Genomic DNA, 15334 nt, shown 5'->3' with positions numbered 1-15334 from the left:
TTTTCATGAAACCCATATCAGGATACCAATAATTAAAAATATCCACGTTATCACGGTTTGTTCTGTGCAGTGTATCGATGTATTATATCGTTTCAATTTTAAAAGAAAAAAAATATTTGTATCATTAGATGATTTTACAGACTTTAAACTTTTTAAAGTTGGTATAATTCTGTATTTGACTGATCTCTTTTGATTGTTTGACGTTTTCACGTTTAAAGCCGATAACGATATAGAGGCATAACAATTGAAACTGTCTTAAACACATGTTTTTTGTGTCGGTACAGATTTTGGTAAGGCTGAATCTTTCGAAATTAATATCGATGGAATGATTATACAATAGACTTAACATATCTGTAAAGCAATCTGTATGCAATTTTTATAAGCCAATTGCAAGTTATTTGGAGCGTGTGTAAAATTGAAATTCAAATTACGGTATATTAAGTTTTGTTGGCTTAAATGCACAAGTCTTTAACGTGTATGTTTATTTTTTTAAACAATGTGACTTCATATGTCTATCACATGACGATATCAGCATGCTTTTCAGTGAGGGCATGTATATCGCATAGTAGCGATGGTATATCCCCTTCGCGAGGGGATAATTAAAGGAACTATTTACACTCACAAATTAATTACATCCAAACCGTATCAGATGCGTATCCAAACCGATCCTATTTTGAAAAACAAGGTCATCCAAACCTGTTCCGTTGTTCACAATTAATCGACATAAACTGCTTATTAACATAATTTTAACATAAAATTCGTAGAACTTTAAAGATTTTATACACTTTTAAATAGATTTGACGATCTTTTTCGTGTAAAAGTAGACAATATAAGCCTTAAATAACACGAAAACTTATCAAGAAGCAAACGGAACCACCATTTTCACTTTATCCAAACACGTCACTACCGGCGCGGATACACGACAGTGTTATAGGTCTGATATGAGTATGATGACCTGTAGTTGGTTATACAAAGTTTTTACGCGTAAAATTTAGAATTTCATTACAAAAGACAAAAGAAATGCTAAATCTATGTGTGTACTAAATGGAAAGACTTGCCCAAAGCTGTAAAGAAGTTTTATAAAAAATTTATTGACAGGACACTTAAAAAATACAAACTGGTAAAGAAGGAAATTAAATCTGTTCAATAACAGTTACAAAAATGAAGAGAAAATATGAAAAACGAGCGTAAATAAATGTATTGTGTATGCATATGTAGATTGTTTATAGGAACTCTAAAACACCTGATTGTTTATAAGAAATCGTTAGATACTTCCTTCAGAACAATTGATCCTGTCTCTAAAATATAAAGAAAATTATGATAAGAACATAAGCCATATTGATCGGTACTGAGCCAGTATATGAATTTAAAAAAATCAAACCCATCATTAAACGATGCTTCAATGTCTTTGTTGTGCTGTCTACACAAGATACGCCAGTGTACATAATGATGTTCCTACTGTATGTATAGCTTTTAACTATTTGCGTCACTGTAGGTAAAGGATAAATAAAGTTTCGTCATAAAGCACTTTGAACACTTTGAAAATTGATTACTCTTGTTAAAAAGGTTGTTTTTTGTGTTAAATTGAAATTTACTGGAAGATGACTGATGCAGAAAAAAGCATTTAACAAGCAACACTATCCCGAAATAAACACGTTCGACCCGGTAGTGTCTCTTCCAAAATTGATTAAATCGATTGACTGACATGTTCTGCAACCAACCTCATATTGCTAATGGAAAAACGGAGTGTTGAACGTCCGACAAGGGTGAATAACTCAATATCAGACAACGGAAATATTGCAGGGGAAAATGAAGTCCGGATTACATATAAAAATTGAAATTAAAGATTTTTTGGTTAAACAATTGAAAATTTAAATCTTTATGATACGGTACCTGTATCTTTTCTAAACAATAAAAAATCAGAAAATAAATAAATTCATATTAATCTGTGACATAGAATAGTTGGAAAATCACTTTAAAAAGAAACGGACTCGTATATTGTAAAAATACGTACCGACTAACAATCCGTACGTATCCTTTTCAAGACAACTTTGGCAAGTATCATTTTCTATGTCATCCAAAAATTGCATATTTAATGAAAACAGAAATAATCATTTATTTCACATAATTTGTTTGAAAATAAATTTGATCCATTGATGAGTTCGAGGTACATACGCATGCTTATCACCTTACTTCATAAATATAGGCCCATGGGCCTAAACAGTCACCGAGCATACAGCAACCCGGCAAAAGCTGCACATTGATGAAATAAGCTATTGGTGTGTATTACTCATGTAAGCTAAAATGAATGAAGCAATTTGTATTGAAAATTGATGAATGAAGCAATTTGTATTGAAAATTGATGAATATATTGATAACTTATAGACTGGATTGGGGAAGAACTACTACTATGAAAATTACTAGTATGCACCTTTTATTAATTTTAATCACAAAATTTGATTCTACAGTGCCAAAAAAAAATACCTGTGAAAAATTCCATAATAGGAGAGTTCCAAATATTGAGAGAACTGTTATTTTAGTCTACCTTTTATTTTCTATAGCAGACCGAACGTTCACACATTTTGTCCATTTGGCTATTATCATTTTGTTTTTAATAACATATATCAAGATTTCTATAATCATTTCCCCGTAAATTGATATGTATCCTTGATGTTTCTCAAAAGCGTTATTTGCGAACACTTAGTGAAAACATTTGAGTATTGGCACCTGGGCGGTCCGTAAAAGCAAAGCATCCTGACTTTGAAGACCTTTAATTTGCTTGCTCTGATGACGATCCGCGACTCAACGTGAGTATGGAGACCGGGTCTTGAATGATCGGTCAATTGATTCATCTTTTTTAATTTATTGCACTTAAACTTCACTTAATACATATTGATGAAGGAAAAATAATTTGCATCCTTTACTAACCATATTTTATATTGGTTAAATTAATTAAACTATTTATTGTTCGGAGGTACTGCATACTACAAAACGGACACGGCCAAAGAGTCTTGTTAAATTTCTTGCCCGGACGTTAAACAGCATAAAATCAATACAGATCATAAAGACTCGAGGAGCTTCTACTGAAGCAGCCCTTCCATGGAAGACATATTCGAATCTTTAAGAAAATACACAATACTACCAAAGATCCTCGAAACCGGTTAGTAAAACTTCAGCTACGATGACAGACGAGTTCAGATTTATGGCACGAGTTTGTTCGGTTGGTGAGAACCAAGTTCAGTTTTGACGGATCATAAGAACAGTATGCTGTTTTGTGGGCTCCATATTATTAAGGTATAACGGAAAACGAACTATTTTCAATCAACAAAAACATGGAGTAAAAACCCAAGAAATATCGTTTTGTATCCCAACACTTGAACGTTTCAGGAAAATACTAGTAGTACTTGTACAAGTCTTTATATTCGTGGTCAAAGTCGCGTATAGAATTCAAATAACTACTTTGATGTGACTGAAATGGTTAAGTGGTTAGAACACCAGCCATTTGATAACCTTATTTTCCTTGACATTATATATATTATTAAAGAATATATATAGACTCAATATATCTAGTAGTTTGTTTATTTTTGCAATAATTGACAGTGTATAATACAACACTGTAAATGAAGTGTAGTTCTGTAAAAAAAGGACAAAGATATCATTTATAATTTATCTTTTATAAAGGATTTCAGCATAATAACATACAAAGTGCTTAATCAACACCCATTGTTGTTAATAAAACTCTTCAATGAAATACCTTAAATTGACCTTTTTGTAACGGAAAAGGAGCCAAAGTGCTGGTAAACTTTCCTGTATCGAGTCGATCTTGTATGTGATCGATTAATGTAAAGTTCCAAGAAGTAAAGTGCCCAGAGAAGGGAAGCACTTAAACATGGTAAGATCAGACATTTTTATATACTACAACTAGAAAAGCATGTAATTTTTTATATTATTAAATATTTTCATTCATTTTATTTATTTAATATTCTATTTGATAGATTTTAATACTTATCAAATTACACGTATATTCAAAAGTGGGGAATCGGTGCGTATTAGACTTTAACGATAAAAAATTCGACACGAAATGATTATTTTTTTTGTGCTTTTCTGTAAACTTATTTTAGGATCTATACGGACTTTAAAGACTGAGAATATCAAAACCTTATTCATTTCATCATTTTTATAGAAATAAGATTTAGTCTATTTGATAGACGCGTCTTGCAATGTAAGCAATGTATCCACACATTCTGGTGGCTTACCTAGAGCTCATTACAGGCAAATTTAGAAACATATATGCAATTAATGTTTAAAGAACTTTAACCTTTGGTCAAATAAATTGCAATGTATCAAAATGATTTCAGAGCTCTGAAAAGGAAAACCTCTCTCCTCGACAGATCGAAGGTATTTCTAAGTTTAATTCAATGTTATGTTTCATATACTGTACTGGAACACAAACTCTCTCTCTCTCTCTCTCTCTCTCTCTCTCTCTCTCTCTAGAAAACAAAAAAAACACACACACTCTCACCATGTATTTTAACGAAATCATTGTTTCAAAGTTATATATCTTTTGTTGGTTCAATCAAAAACCATACACAAGTGTATGTATTAATACATATCATACTATTTATCATATGTATACACATCACGTGCTGTAACTGAATTTTAAACCGGTAAAGAATACACATTGAGTATTGTTTAAAATGCATGAGACATTGTTAAAAATATAGTAAAATCGATTAAAACCAAAGCCTTCATTTACCATTTCATACTGTTTCTTTGTCCCGTGTTAAATCTTGGAATTATTAATTTTGTTTGAACTCTGACACGTTTTCCCTCTTATACACAATTCCACTTAGTAGATATTATTTACCAATACATTCGATACAGTTAAACAAAGGCAGGAACAAAACCCTGTTTGTTCAAGAGAAACAGGAATATTTCACACTACGGTTATTGTCTGTGCATTCTGCATTATGTTTGATTTACACATTAACACATGAAGTGTGTAATTCGGAAATTAATACCAGAACACCTGAAATAACATTATCACAATCACCCCATTGTTTGGTTGAAATTATTAACTACATGTGTATATGTTGGAGATGAAGGGGGTCTTTTAATTAGCCTTTCCCAACTTGAACTTGAACCTGAACATCAATATCGAACTCCAACATAAGGAAATAAACACAATCCTTGGAGAAAAAAACCTTTTGAGAATGATCAAGACAAACAACTTTTAATAAATAAAATATTATTATACATCTTATTAATAAAAAATATAATGAAAATACAAGAAAAAAATATATTCCTTTTTAATAACTAATTCAGAATTAAATGAATATTTATTACTACAATTTTACTTTCTGAAATACACGCATCAATTTCTTTGGACGGAACACTATTATCTTGCGGCTGATATGTCTTTACATTTGGTCGATTGCTGTATATTTCTGTCCTAAATTGGACCAAGAGTAAACAATTCATGGTAACACTTCCTCACATTCTCTGGGACAAACTTGTTTGTTCAGTCTGCTTTTTAAAAACCAAGCTTCTTTTAGTAGTATCTACATTTAATTCTAATACGATAAAATACAGTTATGTACAGTGATCGAAGCATAGGTGTAACTCAAAGCAACGTGCAGAAAAAACTGAAACAAGAGCATCATGGGCCACATCGCTCAACTTAAAAACCCCCGTTTTTGTTTTTTAGAAATAAAACTCACAATGGTTCTCATATATTCTAAGACAATAAATTATATTAAATCAAAAAGATCATTGAATCTCACTTTATTGAACATCATATTCTAAGAGCAAAGATGCACCAACTGACCAATCTTAATATTCCTCGGCATCAACGTATGAAATACCAAATCTAGAAAATGAATGAAGATAAATCCAAAGTGAAAGGCAGGCACTGTTATAGACTTACTAATAAAGATACAATAAAAACTAAGGTTGTAAAATACATCAACTTTATGATCATAGGCCTGATAAGAGTTTACACTATCTGAGGATGCTTGCAAATTAATCTCAAAAATTTGTAGCTTTGTAGTTCTTGCGAAGATTTTCCCATAAAACAGAGATGAGTTCACGTTTAATTTCAGTTCCAAGTTCACAAAAGGTATAATGGATCAGAAAGCCTCACTTGAAGCTTAGGTTCTTGTGAGCTTATAACAAACATTTATGTAATCAATGCAGTACAGATACAGTAGATTTATACTTAAAGTTAAGAGACAGTAGTATTTGAGTTCTCAACAGTCATGTTACAACTTAAAGGACATTGAATATATAATTACAAAATTTTCTGATATGAGCATCGTATAAACAATGAGGACTTTTTTTCTTTCAGAAATACGTGACGCTTTTGACGCCTGTGATCACGATGGCGACGGTACAGTTGACGCCGGGGAACTAAAGAGAGTGATGCGTGCGTGTGGGCAGAACGCCAGCACGTCCCAGATACAGGACATCATCAATGACGTCGATCATAACGGTATTAATCACAGGCTAATGACGTTATTCTTCTCAGAATTAAAAATATATACCCAATACTAATAACTGCGGTACGGTTCTTTTGCAGGGCAAAATGACATAGCCTTCATGAAGTTAAGTGAAATATGACGTAACGTTAATTGTATTTTATTATGAGAAAATTCTATAACGTCAGGTGCCTGTGGAATAAATCTACGTTCGTCCTGTGATACAAGAAAGATAATTCTTTTTAAAAGTTATTAGTTGGCATTTACGTTTTGGAAAAGGTCCTCCCTTATTAGTCACTCAACAAAGCGCAATGATTTTACGTGGCTTGTCAATCATAAACATTTACCCACTTAGAAAATCAAACATGACATATTCTTTAGACTGAATATATCTGCAGTAGAATCATTAAATTGCATACAGGAACTACCGCAAGCTGGGATCGAATTATATCGGTTCTATGAGATATGTATATTAATATTTGATATGAAGAATGAACATACGTATGAACAAAGCTTCTCTTTATTTGTCTTTCGGTTAACTTCTTTTTGACCCATGCAACAAGGGATCCTAAATGGACCTCCCTTAAATTGTTGAATTTTACGATATCTGCTTCTCATCGATGTTATTGATATAGTTGACGTAAATCTTTGGCTATTTAATGTAAGAGAATAACAATATCCCTGTTTGCAGAAAGTTGGTTCGACCGTTTTGTTGTAAATTGTTTAAAAACATCATTGATCAGTTCACAATACGGTTCAACATTAAACAAGCAAAACATAGCATAAATATTGAAATAATTTTGAAGTGATGGATTTGGCGTATTTGAAATCATTTTATAAGCCTTTCGGTTTTTTAAAATAAAGCACAGATCGTCCAGCGAGTAAAACTTTTTCGTCCTCCAAATAACGACATTCCAGTACCTTGAAAATTTTTATGCGAAATTCGTACATCTTAGAAACATTGATGCAGAAATCGTAGGCACAGGGTTGCTCTGTGTATCGCCGTAAGGTGGCTTAACACAACCATGTACCAGTATTTTTTATGATAGATCTTTTAAAATATGATTTCACAATGAAAATATCGAATATGACTGTAAGAATAAAACACATATGTACAACTTGACGAAACAGTTATATACTTTTACTTCACAATTTCACAATTTGTTTCATATCACTTTTTTTTAATTTGTTGTTTACAATACAGACTTCTTCAATCATATTTTATACAGGAAACGGATCCTTAGAATTTTCGGAGTTTTTAAATTTAGTGAAAGATATTTATCAGGATCCGAATAAGTTTGAAACCGAAATAAAAGAGGCTTTCCAAAGATACGACCAGGATGGCAACGGTGTCATCAGCCAACCAGAATTCAAACACCTAATTACGTCATTTGACGATAAAATATCTGATGAAGAAATGAAGGATCTTCTATCAAAAGTTGAAATGGACAAAGACGGAAACATCAATTACGATGGTATGTATTAAAGATACAGACAGGATTGGGCGTTTATGTAACCATAAATGTTGAAGACACTGATACAAGGAGAGAGGGTTTATATTGCATAGCTACAACTAAACAACACAATTAATTACTTGCACTTTGCATAACTCGGCAAAAAACACATAAGTCCATTTAAAAGCCATGCATCTTTCTCAGCTTCTGCAGTTCGCTAGAAAAGTGAATTGCTACCAATTTTAAATGTGAAAGTTTGACGTAGAGGAGGTTCAAATCCATATACCTTTTCTCAAGCCGTAAATTTAGCCAAATCAAAATTCTCAAACAAGTCGTTTTGACATTAACTATTGAAAAAAAACTATATAAAAGGTACAATCTCCACTTAGCATTTAAAATTCGTGATAATTAAATTCAGAAAAATTTTCTGGTTTCTTTTCACCTGTAGTAAAAATTTATTATATATACATTGTCAATGTCTTTACATATGAACATGTACCATACCATTATTGCGTTTTAATAATATGTAACAACCTATGCCATAAGATGTATGTCTTGGGCAAATAAAAAATGTAATTAACGTAGTAGTTATAGCGCAAAAATCATGTACATGCATATATAATATGGTACATATATATTGAAATAAGTTAAAAACCGTATAGAAGGAGGAACAGACAAAGGGTCGATCGCTGAAGATAGAAAATGTACGAAACGATTAGATCCGTACTTCATCATCAGTATGAATTGTCATAAATTTTGATGGATCTATCATTTCGCAAATCCCCCCCCCCCCAAAAAAAAATGACAATACATAACAAATGTCTTTTACAAAATAATTGAGTTGGACATTTATAGGATATAAAAAAATCATACGGTTCTTGATGCATATGACCATAAAAGTCCGTAGTTGCTTGGGACATCGTCGAAACCTATAGCCGGTTTCGCATAATTTCGCTTACTGACAATAACCAGTCATCCTTTTTATTATATAATTTATTTATTAAAGAGTATGTTATGAAAACGAGTAATTGTTAAAAGATACTAGTACTTGATTAAGCATTAACGCGATTGGTGAGATTTGTTAGCTTATGGTGGACTTGTCGTGTTTCAAACAATGTGCATAGAATGACAAGGACCATATTCTTTCAATAGACAACCCAGGAAACAGCAAAACCATGTACATTTCCTATCATTATCTTAAAGATTCTTGTACATACTGTAAACCAACTTTTATTTGCGTGTGAGAAATTTTCGCGAGATTCGCAAGAGCCTGATTGTCGCGAACATTTCTCGCCACGAACCAGTATTTGCTATATAGTTGGAATAAAAAAAACAGGTGTAGATAAGGCTTGGTCGCGAAAATTAGTTGTCGCGAACCAGTTCATCTTTGGTAAATCGCGAAATAAAGTCGTCGCAATAATTGGTTGGTTTACAGTATATCATATCAAAGAGAAACTTAACTTCCAGAGATGGAAGGGAAAAGACAAAACAATGGTTATACACTAAGAAAGGTACTTCACTACACCGAGACTTATACTTTTTAAGACACTACGTCACAAGATGGCGATTTAAATGTTTTGTTAAACTGTTTGTATCAATCGATTCAGATGTATATCGTCATAGCTCAGTGGTTAAAGTATCAGGCTTGTGAACCGCAGGTAATGAGTTCGAATCCACCTGGGGCTTTTGTTTATGTTTACTGAATGACATTTTTGAAAATATCATTTTTTATCTAAAATTGTACATTTTCTCGCCTCTTTGATATATATAATTCTTATCCATCATTCTTTCTATCATAATCAAGTAAATTTCTGCTGATTTGAGAAACTATTTCAAGGTGTAGTGAGGTACCTTAATTAGACTGCGACATTCTAGGCAAAATCCAGAAAAGAGTTACCTCTCTTCATCTTAATCGTTTTAAGTCGATAGCATAGGCATTTGGTTCAATTACCTTTCTGATAAATAGAGAGACATTTCTTTATCCCAGTGATAGAAAATTATTGAAAAGAATATTGGTAAACTTATTCAAGAGTAATAACTATTTATTATTAGAAATGATTCTCAAAATAAATTGAATTTCGCAAGAGCCGTTAGTTTTTGTTTGTTGTTGATTTTACAAAGATACCTATCATGCTGAATTTTTTATATACATTATTCTTATCGTTTTTGTGCTTTATGAAAGTATTTGTTTTTCTTTTTAGCCTTTTCAAAGTTGCTCTACGGAAATTAGGAGACATAGAATATTACAACGCTACCTTTATTACCAAGCTTAAAATTGAATACTGCCTGGAGGAAAGAATTCTTAAATTGAAAAATTCAATAAGAAGCTGGAATTTGTAATTGCCGTTTTCTTGAAATTAACAAGCACCTTTCGTGCCCGCATTTGTAATATGGAGATTTATCACCTGTTAAATTTTTCGATTTTCTGCAGATTTTATCAAATAATTCTTCCTTTTACATTCTGTAAAATCAATTATCGTTGGTTTTAATGACGTTTTGGAACTAAAGCAGGGGGGTGAGTAGCATGTCCCTCTACATTACCATCACCTCCTCTAGAAAGCTGCAGAGATTGCCACAAAATGCACTCATCAACCATTCTGTGGTCAATGCATTATTCATTGGAATGACGAGAAGGACAGTCTTAAATTGGACAGCCCCAGACGATGCTGGAACCAACTACTCTTTTGCAGATGTTTTGTTTGATCTCATTTCTTGACATCATTTAATGTTTTTTTTTTGTTCTTCATTAATTATAAAATATGCAAAACCGTTTGTAGTAGACATATGCTGAAATAAAGTTGTTCAACAGCCATTTTGTACTCCAATGTCTTTTAGCAGCAGATGTTTTCCTGCACATGTCCTCGACAGTATCATGACCATTTACGACCTTGAATGGATTTTTGCATCGACTAATCACCAACTTATATATTCTTCAAACAGGATTTTCGAAGTATATGTAAAGTTATCACTAATGTATGTTTTATAAAAAAAAAAACAATTTTAAATAGCTTTAAAACATGCCTTAAGAAATTCAACTGAGCTTTAAGCATTTTGGAAACTTTTCATTTCCGGTTTGCTGCAAGTTGTCTGCCTACTGAGTTTGACGGTATATATTAAAGTATTACTGCATAATACTTCAAGTTGTTACAACAATATCATTAAGATGAAATTGACTAATTTGACCTCGATAATTTTTTGTCAATAATATTAAATTAAGGCAACTTGCTGATTAAGGGGAGAAAAGATGCGATAACAAGATAAAAACAAACATATCTATCGGTTTGTCATGGGGAACAGTGATAAGCAATGTAAAAAATTAATTTTCGTTTCGAATTTCCACAAAAGCTCATTAGTGGTCTATTACTATCCGGGTGATGAAAGGGTACCCTGCTTTGGGCTGTCCAACTCTGTGTTTACACTGAAACAAGATAGCGTACGGCACCTGGTTGCTGCCAACAGGTAAGTGAAAAAATATATGATAAGTTTTCACAACGGTGTATGACAAATGACTTTTGTTGATGGGAGGAGAGGGTTCCCACGATCTTTTACTGGCGATATATATGCGTAACTGTCAAAGAAGATTATTATCGTCTGCCTAGGCGCGCGCATCAGTCTCGTGTGCCGTTACGGAGTGACATCGCTTTGATCTTGTAGTCGAAATCTTCGACTTCTAATTGTCCCCTTTGGTTGGGTATCCACCTAGAACAAACCTGAATGAAAATCGCTCGTTTGTCGCAAGTTTAAGTTTAAAAGTATTAGTTTCTCACCCAAAACCGCTCGTTATGATAGAGGATATAGGGCCGGTTTATGAAGTGATAAATAAAGCACCTGCTTTCAAACTTTCTTTGCTATTTAAGATCTTCAATAGGCCCGACCCTAGAAACCAAAGGTTGTCAGTTATTTAAGATATGCTAATCGTATTGATGAAGAAGTTCGATTTGTTTTTCCCACGGTCTTTATGTAGACTAACATCGATCTTTCGGCATATCTTAAACAAGATATACATTTCTTGAATCATTTAAATTTCAATACACTTGATTCTGTAAACAAATAATTTGTTATTTAAATTCAATTGATACTTTCGGTACTTAAAAACACAACCCTCTTGTTCTCCCTTCTAATGAGAGACAAAGAAATACAGTCCGCATATGTCACAATCTTTTTTTTTATAAATACTAGAAGTAAAAAAGCAATTAATTACCTCTGTGCCTCATTCTCGTGAACTCGAGGTTCTTAATCAATAAATATTTACTAAAACTCAACACAAAAAATTGGAATATGACCAGATGTCATTTGCCAATTTTTTTCCAAACATCTCCAGCACATAAGTCCAGCACGAGCTTTCGCGTGAGTACCGCGCGTGCTTTACATGAAGGCTTGACGAATATATAGCTGGCTCATCCGACTTAGTTACGGGCCGTTTTGTGCATTGTGAGAGCGAATTTTGAAAAGAACACCAGAAAACGAGTTAACTAATCGGGGATCGCCAAACTGAACTTGCAAAAGTTTGTTATGAAAAAATACAGATGATCACTGAATAGTTCGGTGGATTTATACACCAGCGTACGCATGAGTGAGAGCGACGTAGTGAGGGCCTCACGCGCGACCAACGAAATCTCGGACCAATAGTTCCCCGATGGTGTAACCTAATCGCGGCACTTTAAATTAAATGGAAGCGCATCTCGAGCAATGAGCGGATTTAAGTGCATCTGAAGAATTTATAGAAATTTCTTCAGTTTCCACAATATTTCATTTTGTCATTCTTGAAGTGAGGTGAAAGGATTTAATTGCGATGTTTGTTAAAAGAGGAATATAATTTTTTAATGTATTCTTATACAGAATATTTATGAAAATTTTAGAGTTGGATCTGCGATTTTGGTATTACCTTTAGGAATGGTTTTGGAAGATGTCTGCAGCAAAAAGAATTTCCTTCGATCATTAGTTTTGAGGAAAAAATATGCTGGTGTTGTGTTTGAGTGTTCTTCTTATGACAGTTTTGGAATACACATCTGGATCTGGCTATTTTGAAATCCAAATTACCGCAATCCAGAACCCCAGGGGTGAGGTATTGAATGGTACCTGTTGCGATGGGCTGCGGAATTTGAACGGCTCTTGCAGTGATGAGTGTGATACTTTTTTCCGGGTTTGTTTGAAGGAGTATCAAAGTCGGGTAACCTTTGATGGTTCCTGTACTTTTGGAAACAAGACCAGTCCCATTTTGGGAGGAAACACTTTTACCTACCCCCCTGATTACAACCGGACCAGATTAAAATTACCTTTTGACTTTGCTTGGACGGTAAGGTTTAATAAATTTATTCTACCTCTTATTTTTTCAAACTTTTTAACACTGATTGTGATCCTTTATACTTTTTTGTCATCTTTTATGTTGTTGGACAAAACTAGAAGGACATCACTTTTATGCATGTATTGTTATTATTATATTTATGTAAATGCGCTGTCAAAAGTTCTGGCAGGGTTTAAACAGGCATAGATAATATTTGAAAATTTCATGGCTGAGAGATTTTCTCACGGTTTGAATCAGGTGTGTGCATACACCTTTAAGACACCAGGACAAACGCTGCTTGTTCTGGGACGAGTTTCAGACGGAAACTTTCGAGCGGGGGATATCCAAATCACAGTCAGACTCGTTTACTAATTCGAATAAATGAAATTCGATAGGTTTAAAAAGTTGAAAACACAGGTGTAAACAGGGTGAATACAGTGTGTATACCGATATTGTGCCGACTGCAATTTCGCCTTCAGTTCTCAATAAAGGTTGAAAATGATTTAAACCTAGATATTAGTTCTTAACAATGATATGTTAATTCACCTGAAGTGTGTTAACCTCAATTCCTCTGCTTAAAAGAGGTGATTTTTTGCAGGAAATCATAATGCCCATTCACATAAAAGCAAGTAAAAAATAAAATAAAATGAACTTTCGGCAATTATTAGAATGACTTGTATATAGAAAGCGTTCTGCACAAAACGTCTTGTTTATAAATCTGACAATTAAAACGTTATGGTGAAATTCGTTTTCCCACGGCTACAGATGATCACCTCGGCTCGTCTTTAAACTTTATTTACATAGAAACATCTTGACACGCGGAATACACTGTCTGATCTTCATAACGAAGGGGAATTGATAGTCTTTTGTAGATTGTTTCAGATTTACTCTCATGCTGGCATGCATCAAACTGCGACGGTTAAAAATCACGTGACAAGTCACATGACCAATGGATGCGGAAGCTGCATTTAATCACATACCGCACATTTTTTGAAAACCCACCACTATTTTGCTATAAGAACGATTTAAAATCGCTCGGGGAAAATAGAATTAAATATTGGAAGAACTTGATGTCTTGTGTAAACTTTGTCAAAAAGGATAAATTATTGAATGCAAGAGTTTGCTGTCAATATTTAGTGTACATATTTATACTTTGGAGAAAGACAATAGGGAAATAGAAACCGACTATTGTTATTTTGATCAGAGCTGTTGAACTATTTTGAATAATATATCGGTTTGTCAAAGACAACATTTACACAAGCCAATTGCTTTTAATTGCCCGCTGTGGAAAATATATATACAATTCAGCACAAGGGGATATATATTTGCGGTATAATATTTATTTCTGCATCGATTGCAAAAATCTTAATTGATTACAAATAAAGTTAAAATAAATGCCCGTTGTTGAGACGCGTGTGCCTCGCCCCGAAACTTTCTTACGCTGGTCTGGATTTGTAAAGGTAGTTGCTTTGTCCAATATATACAGCAAGGAGTGAATATTTTAAGGGGTTCTCGATGTTCCTTTACAAAATACAAACAGCACATTATATCATGCTACTGGGAAATGTTTTCTTTACGTAACATAATTATCCCACCCTGTTATACGCGAACTTTATTTCCACTCTATCATATTTGCTCATCAATGAAAGCCAAAATTAAAAATGAGCATGTTTCGTTCCGTATTCAAATATTTTATTTTGCTGCAGTTTTAATCATTAATCATTCCTAAATGATGTCGATCAAGAAAATCTAAAGACTTTTATTGAGTTTACGTCATAGAAATAGAAAGCTAGCAATTTCTTGACATTGTACCTTGGAAACAGTGCTGATTGGCAAGATTTAACGAAATTAGGTTAGATACGATCTGTTGCTTGTACAATCTGATAAATAGTATTATTAGAATCATAGACTTGTTTAATAGAAAGCAAGTCATATTTCATAGAATGCCACAAAATTGGGGCAATCGCAAAAATAGTTACATTAGTCGGAATAATTTATAACGCCTATAAAAAACAACCATTACTGCTCTGAAACTCAATAATGGAAAAACAATTCTGTCTTTAACGTAAGTTAAAGACTACAACTCATGCTATATATTTCTTATAAAAAGTTCATAACCC

General features: G+C 33.1%; 2 protein-coding genes across 2 annotated transcripts in view; both read left to right on the top strand.

The window, feature by feature from the left end:
* The first annotated feature begins 3783 nt into the window (after positions 1-3783).
* On the top strand, positions 3784-10736 carry LOC128177126 (calmodulin-A-like). Its single transcript, XM_052843691.1, has 5 exons — positions 3784-3892; positions 4359-4398; positions 6347-6490; positions 7706-7951; positions 10132-10736. Exons 1-5 carry the CDS (start codon positions 3890-3892, stop codon positions 10158-10160), a joined length of 462 nt encoding a protein of 153 aa, XP_052699651.1. The 5' UTR covers positions 3784-3889; the 3' UTR covers positions 10161-10736.
* Positions 10737-12255: 1519 nt separating this feature from the next.
* LOC128175373 (protein jagged-1b-like) overlaps positions 12256-15334 on the top strand; it is a 38450-nt gene continuing 35371 nt past the window's right edge. Inside the window, exon 1 of the mRNA XM_052840939.1 lies at positions 12256-13226. Within this exon, the coding sequence (XP_052696899.1) occupies positions 12888-13226 (339 nt within the window). The 5' untranslated portion in view covers positions 12256-12887. The remainder of the gene's footprint in view (positions 13227-15334) is intronic.

This window comes from Crassostrea angulata, chromosome 3 (assembly GCF_025612915.1).
Source record: "Crassostrea angulata isolate pt1a10 chromosome 3, ASM2561291v2, whole genome shotgun sequence".
Classification (NCBI taxonomy): domain Eukaryota; kingdom Metazoa; phylum Mollusca; class Bivalvia; order Ostreida; family Ostreidae; genus Magallana; species Magallana angulata.
Note: the sequence above shows the minus strand (reverse complement) of the source record. Positions and strands in the feature narration are given on the sequence as shown.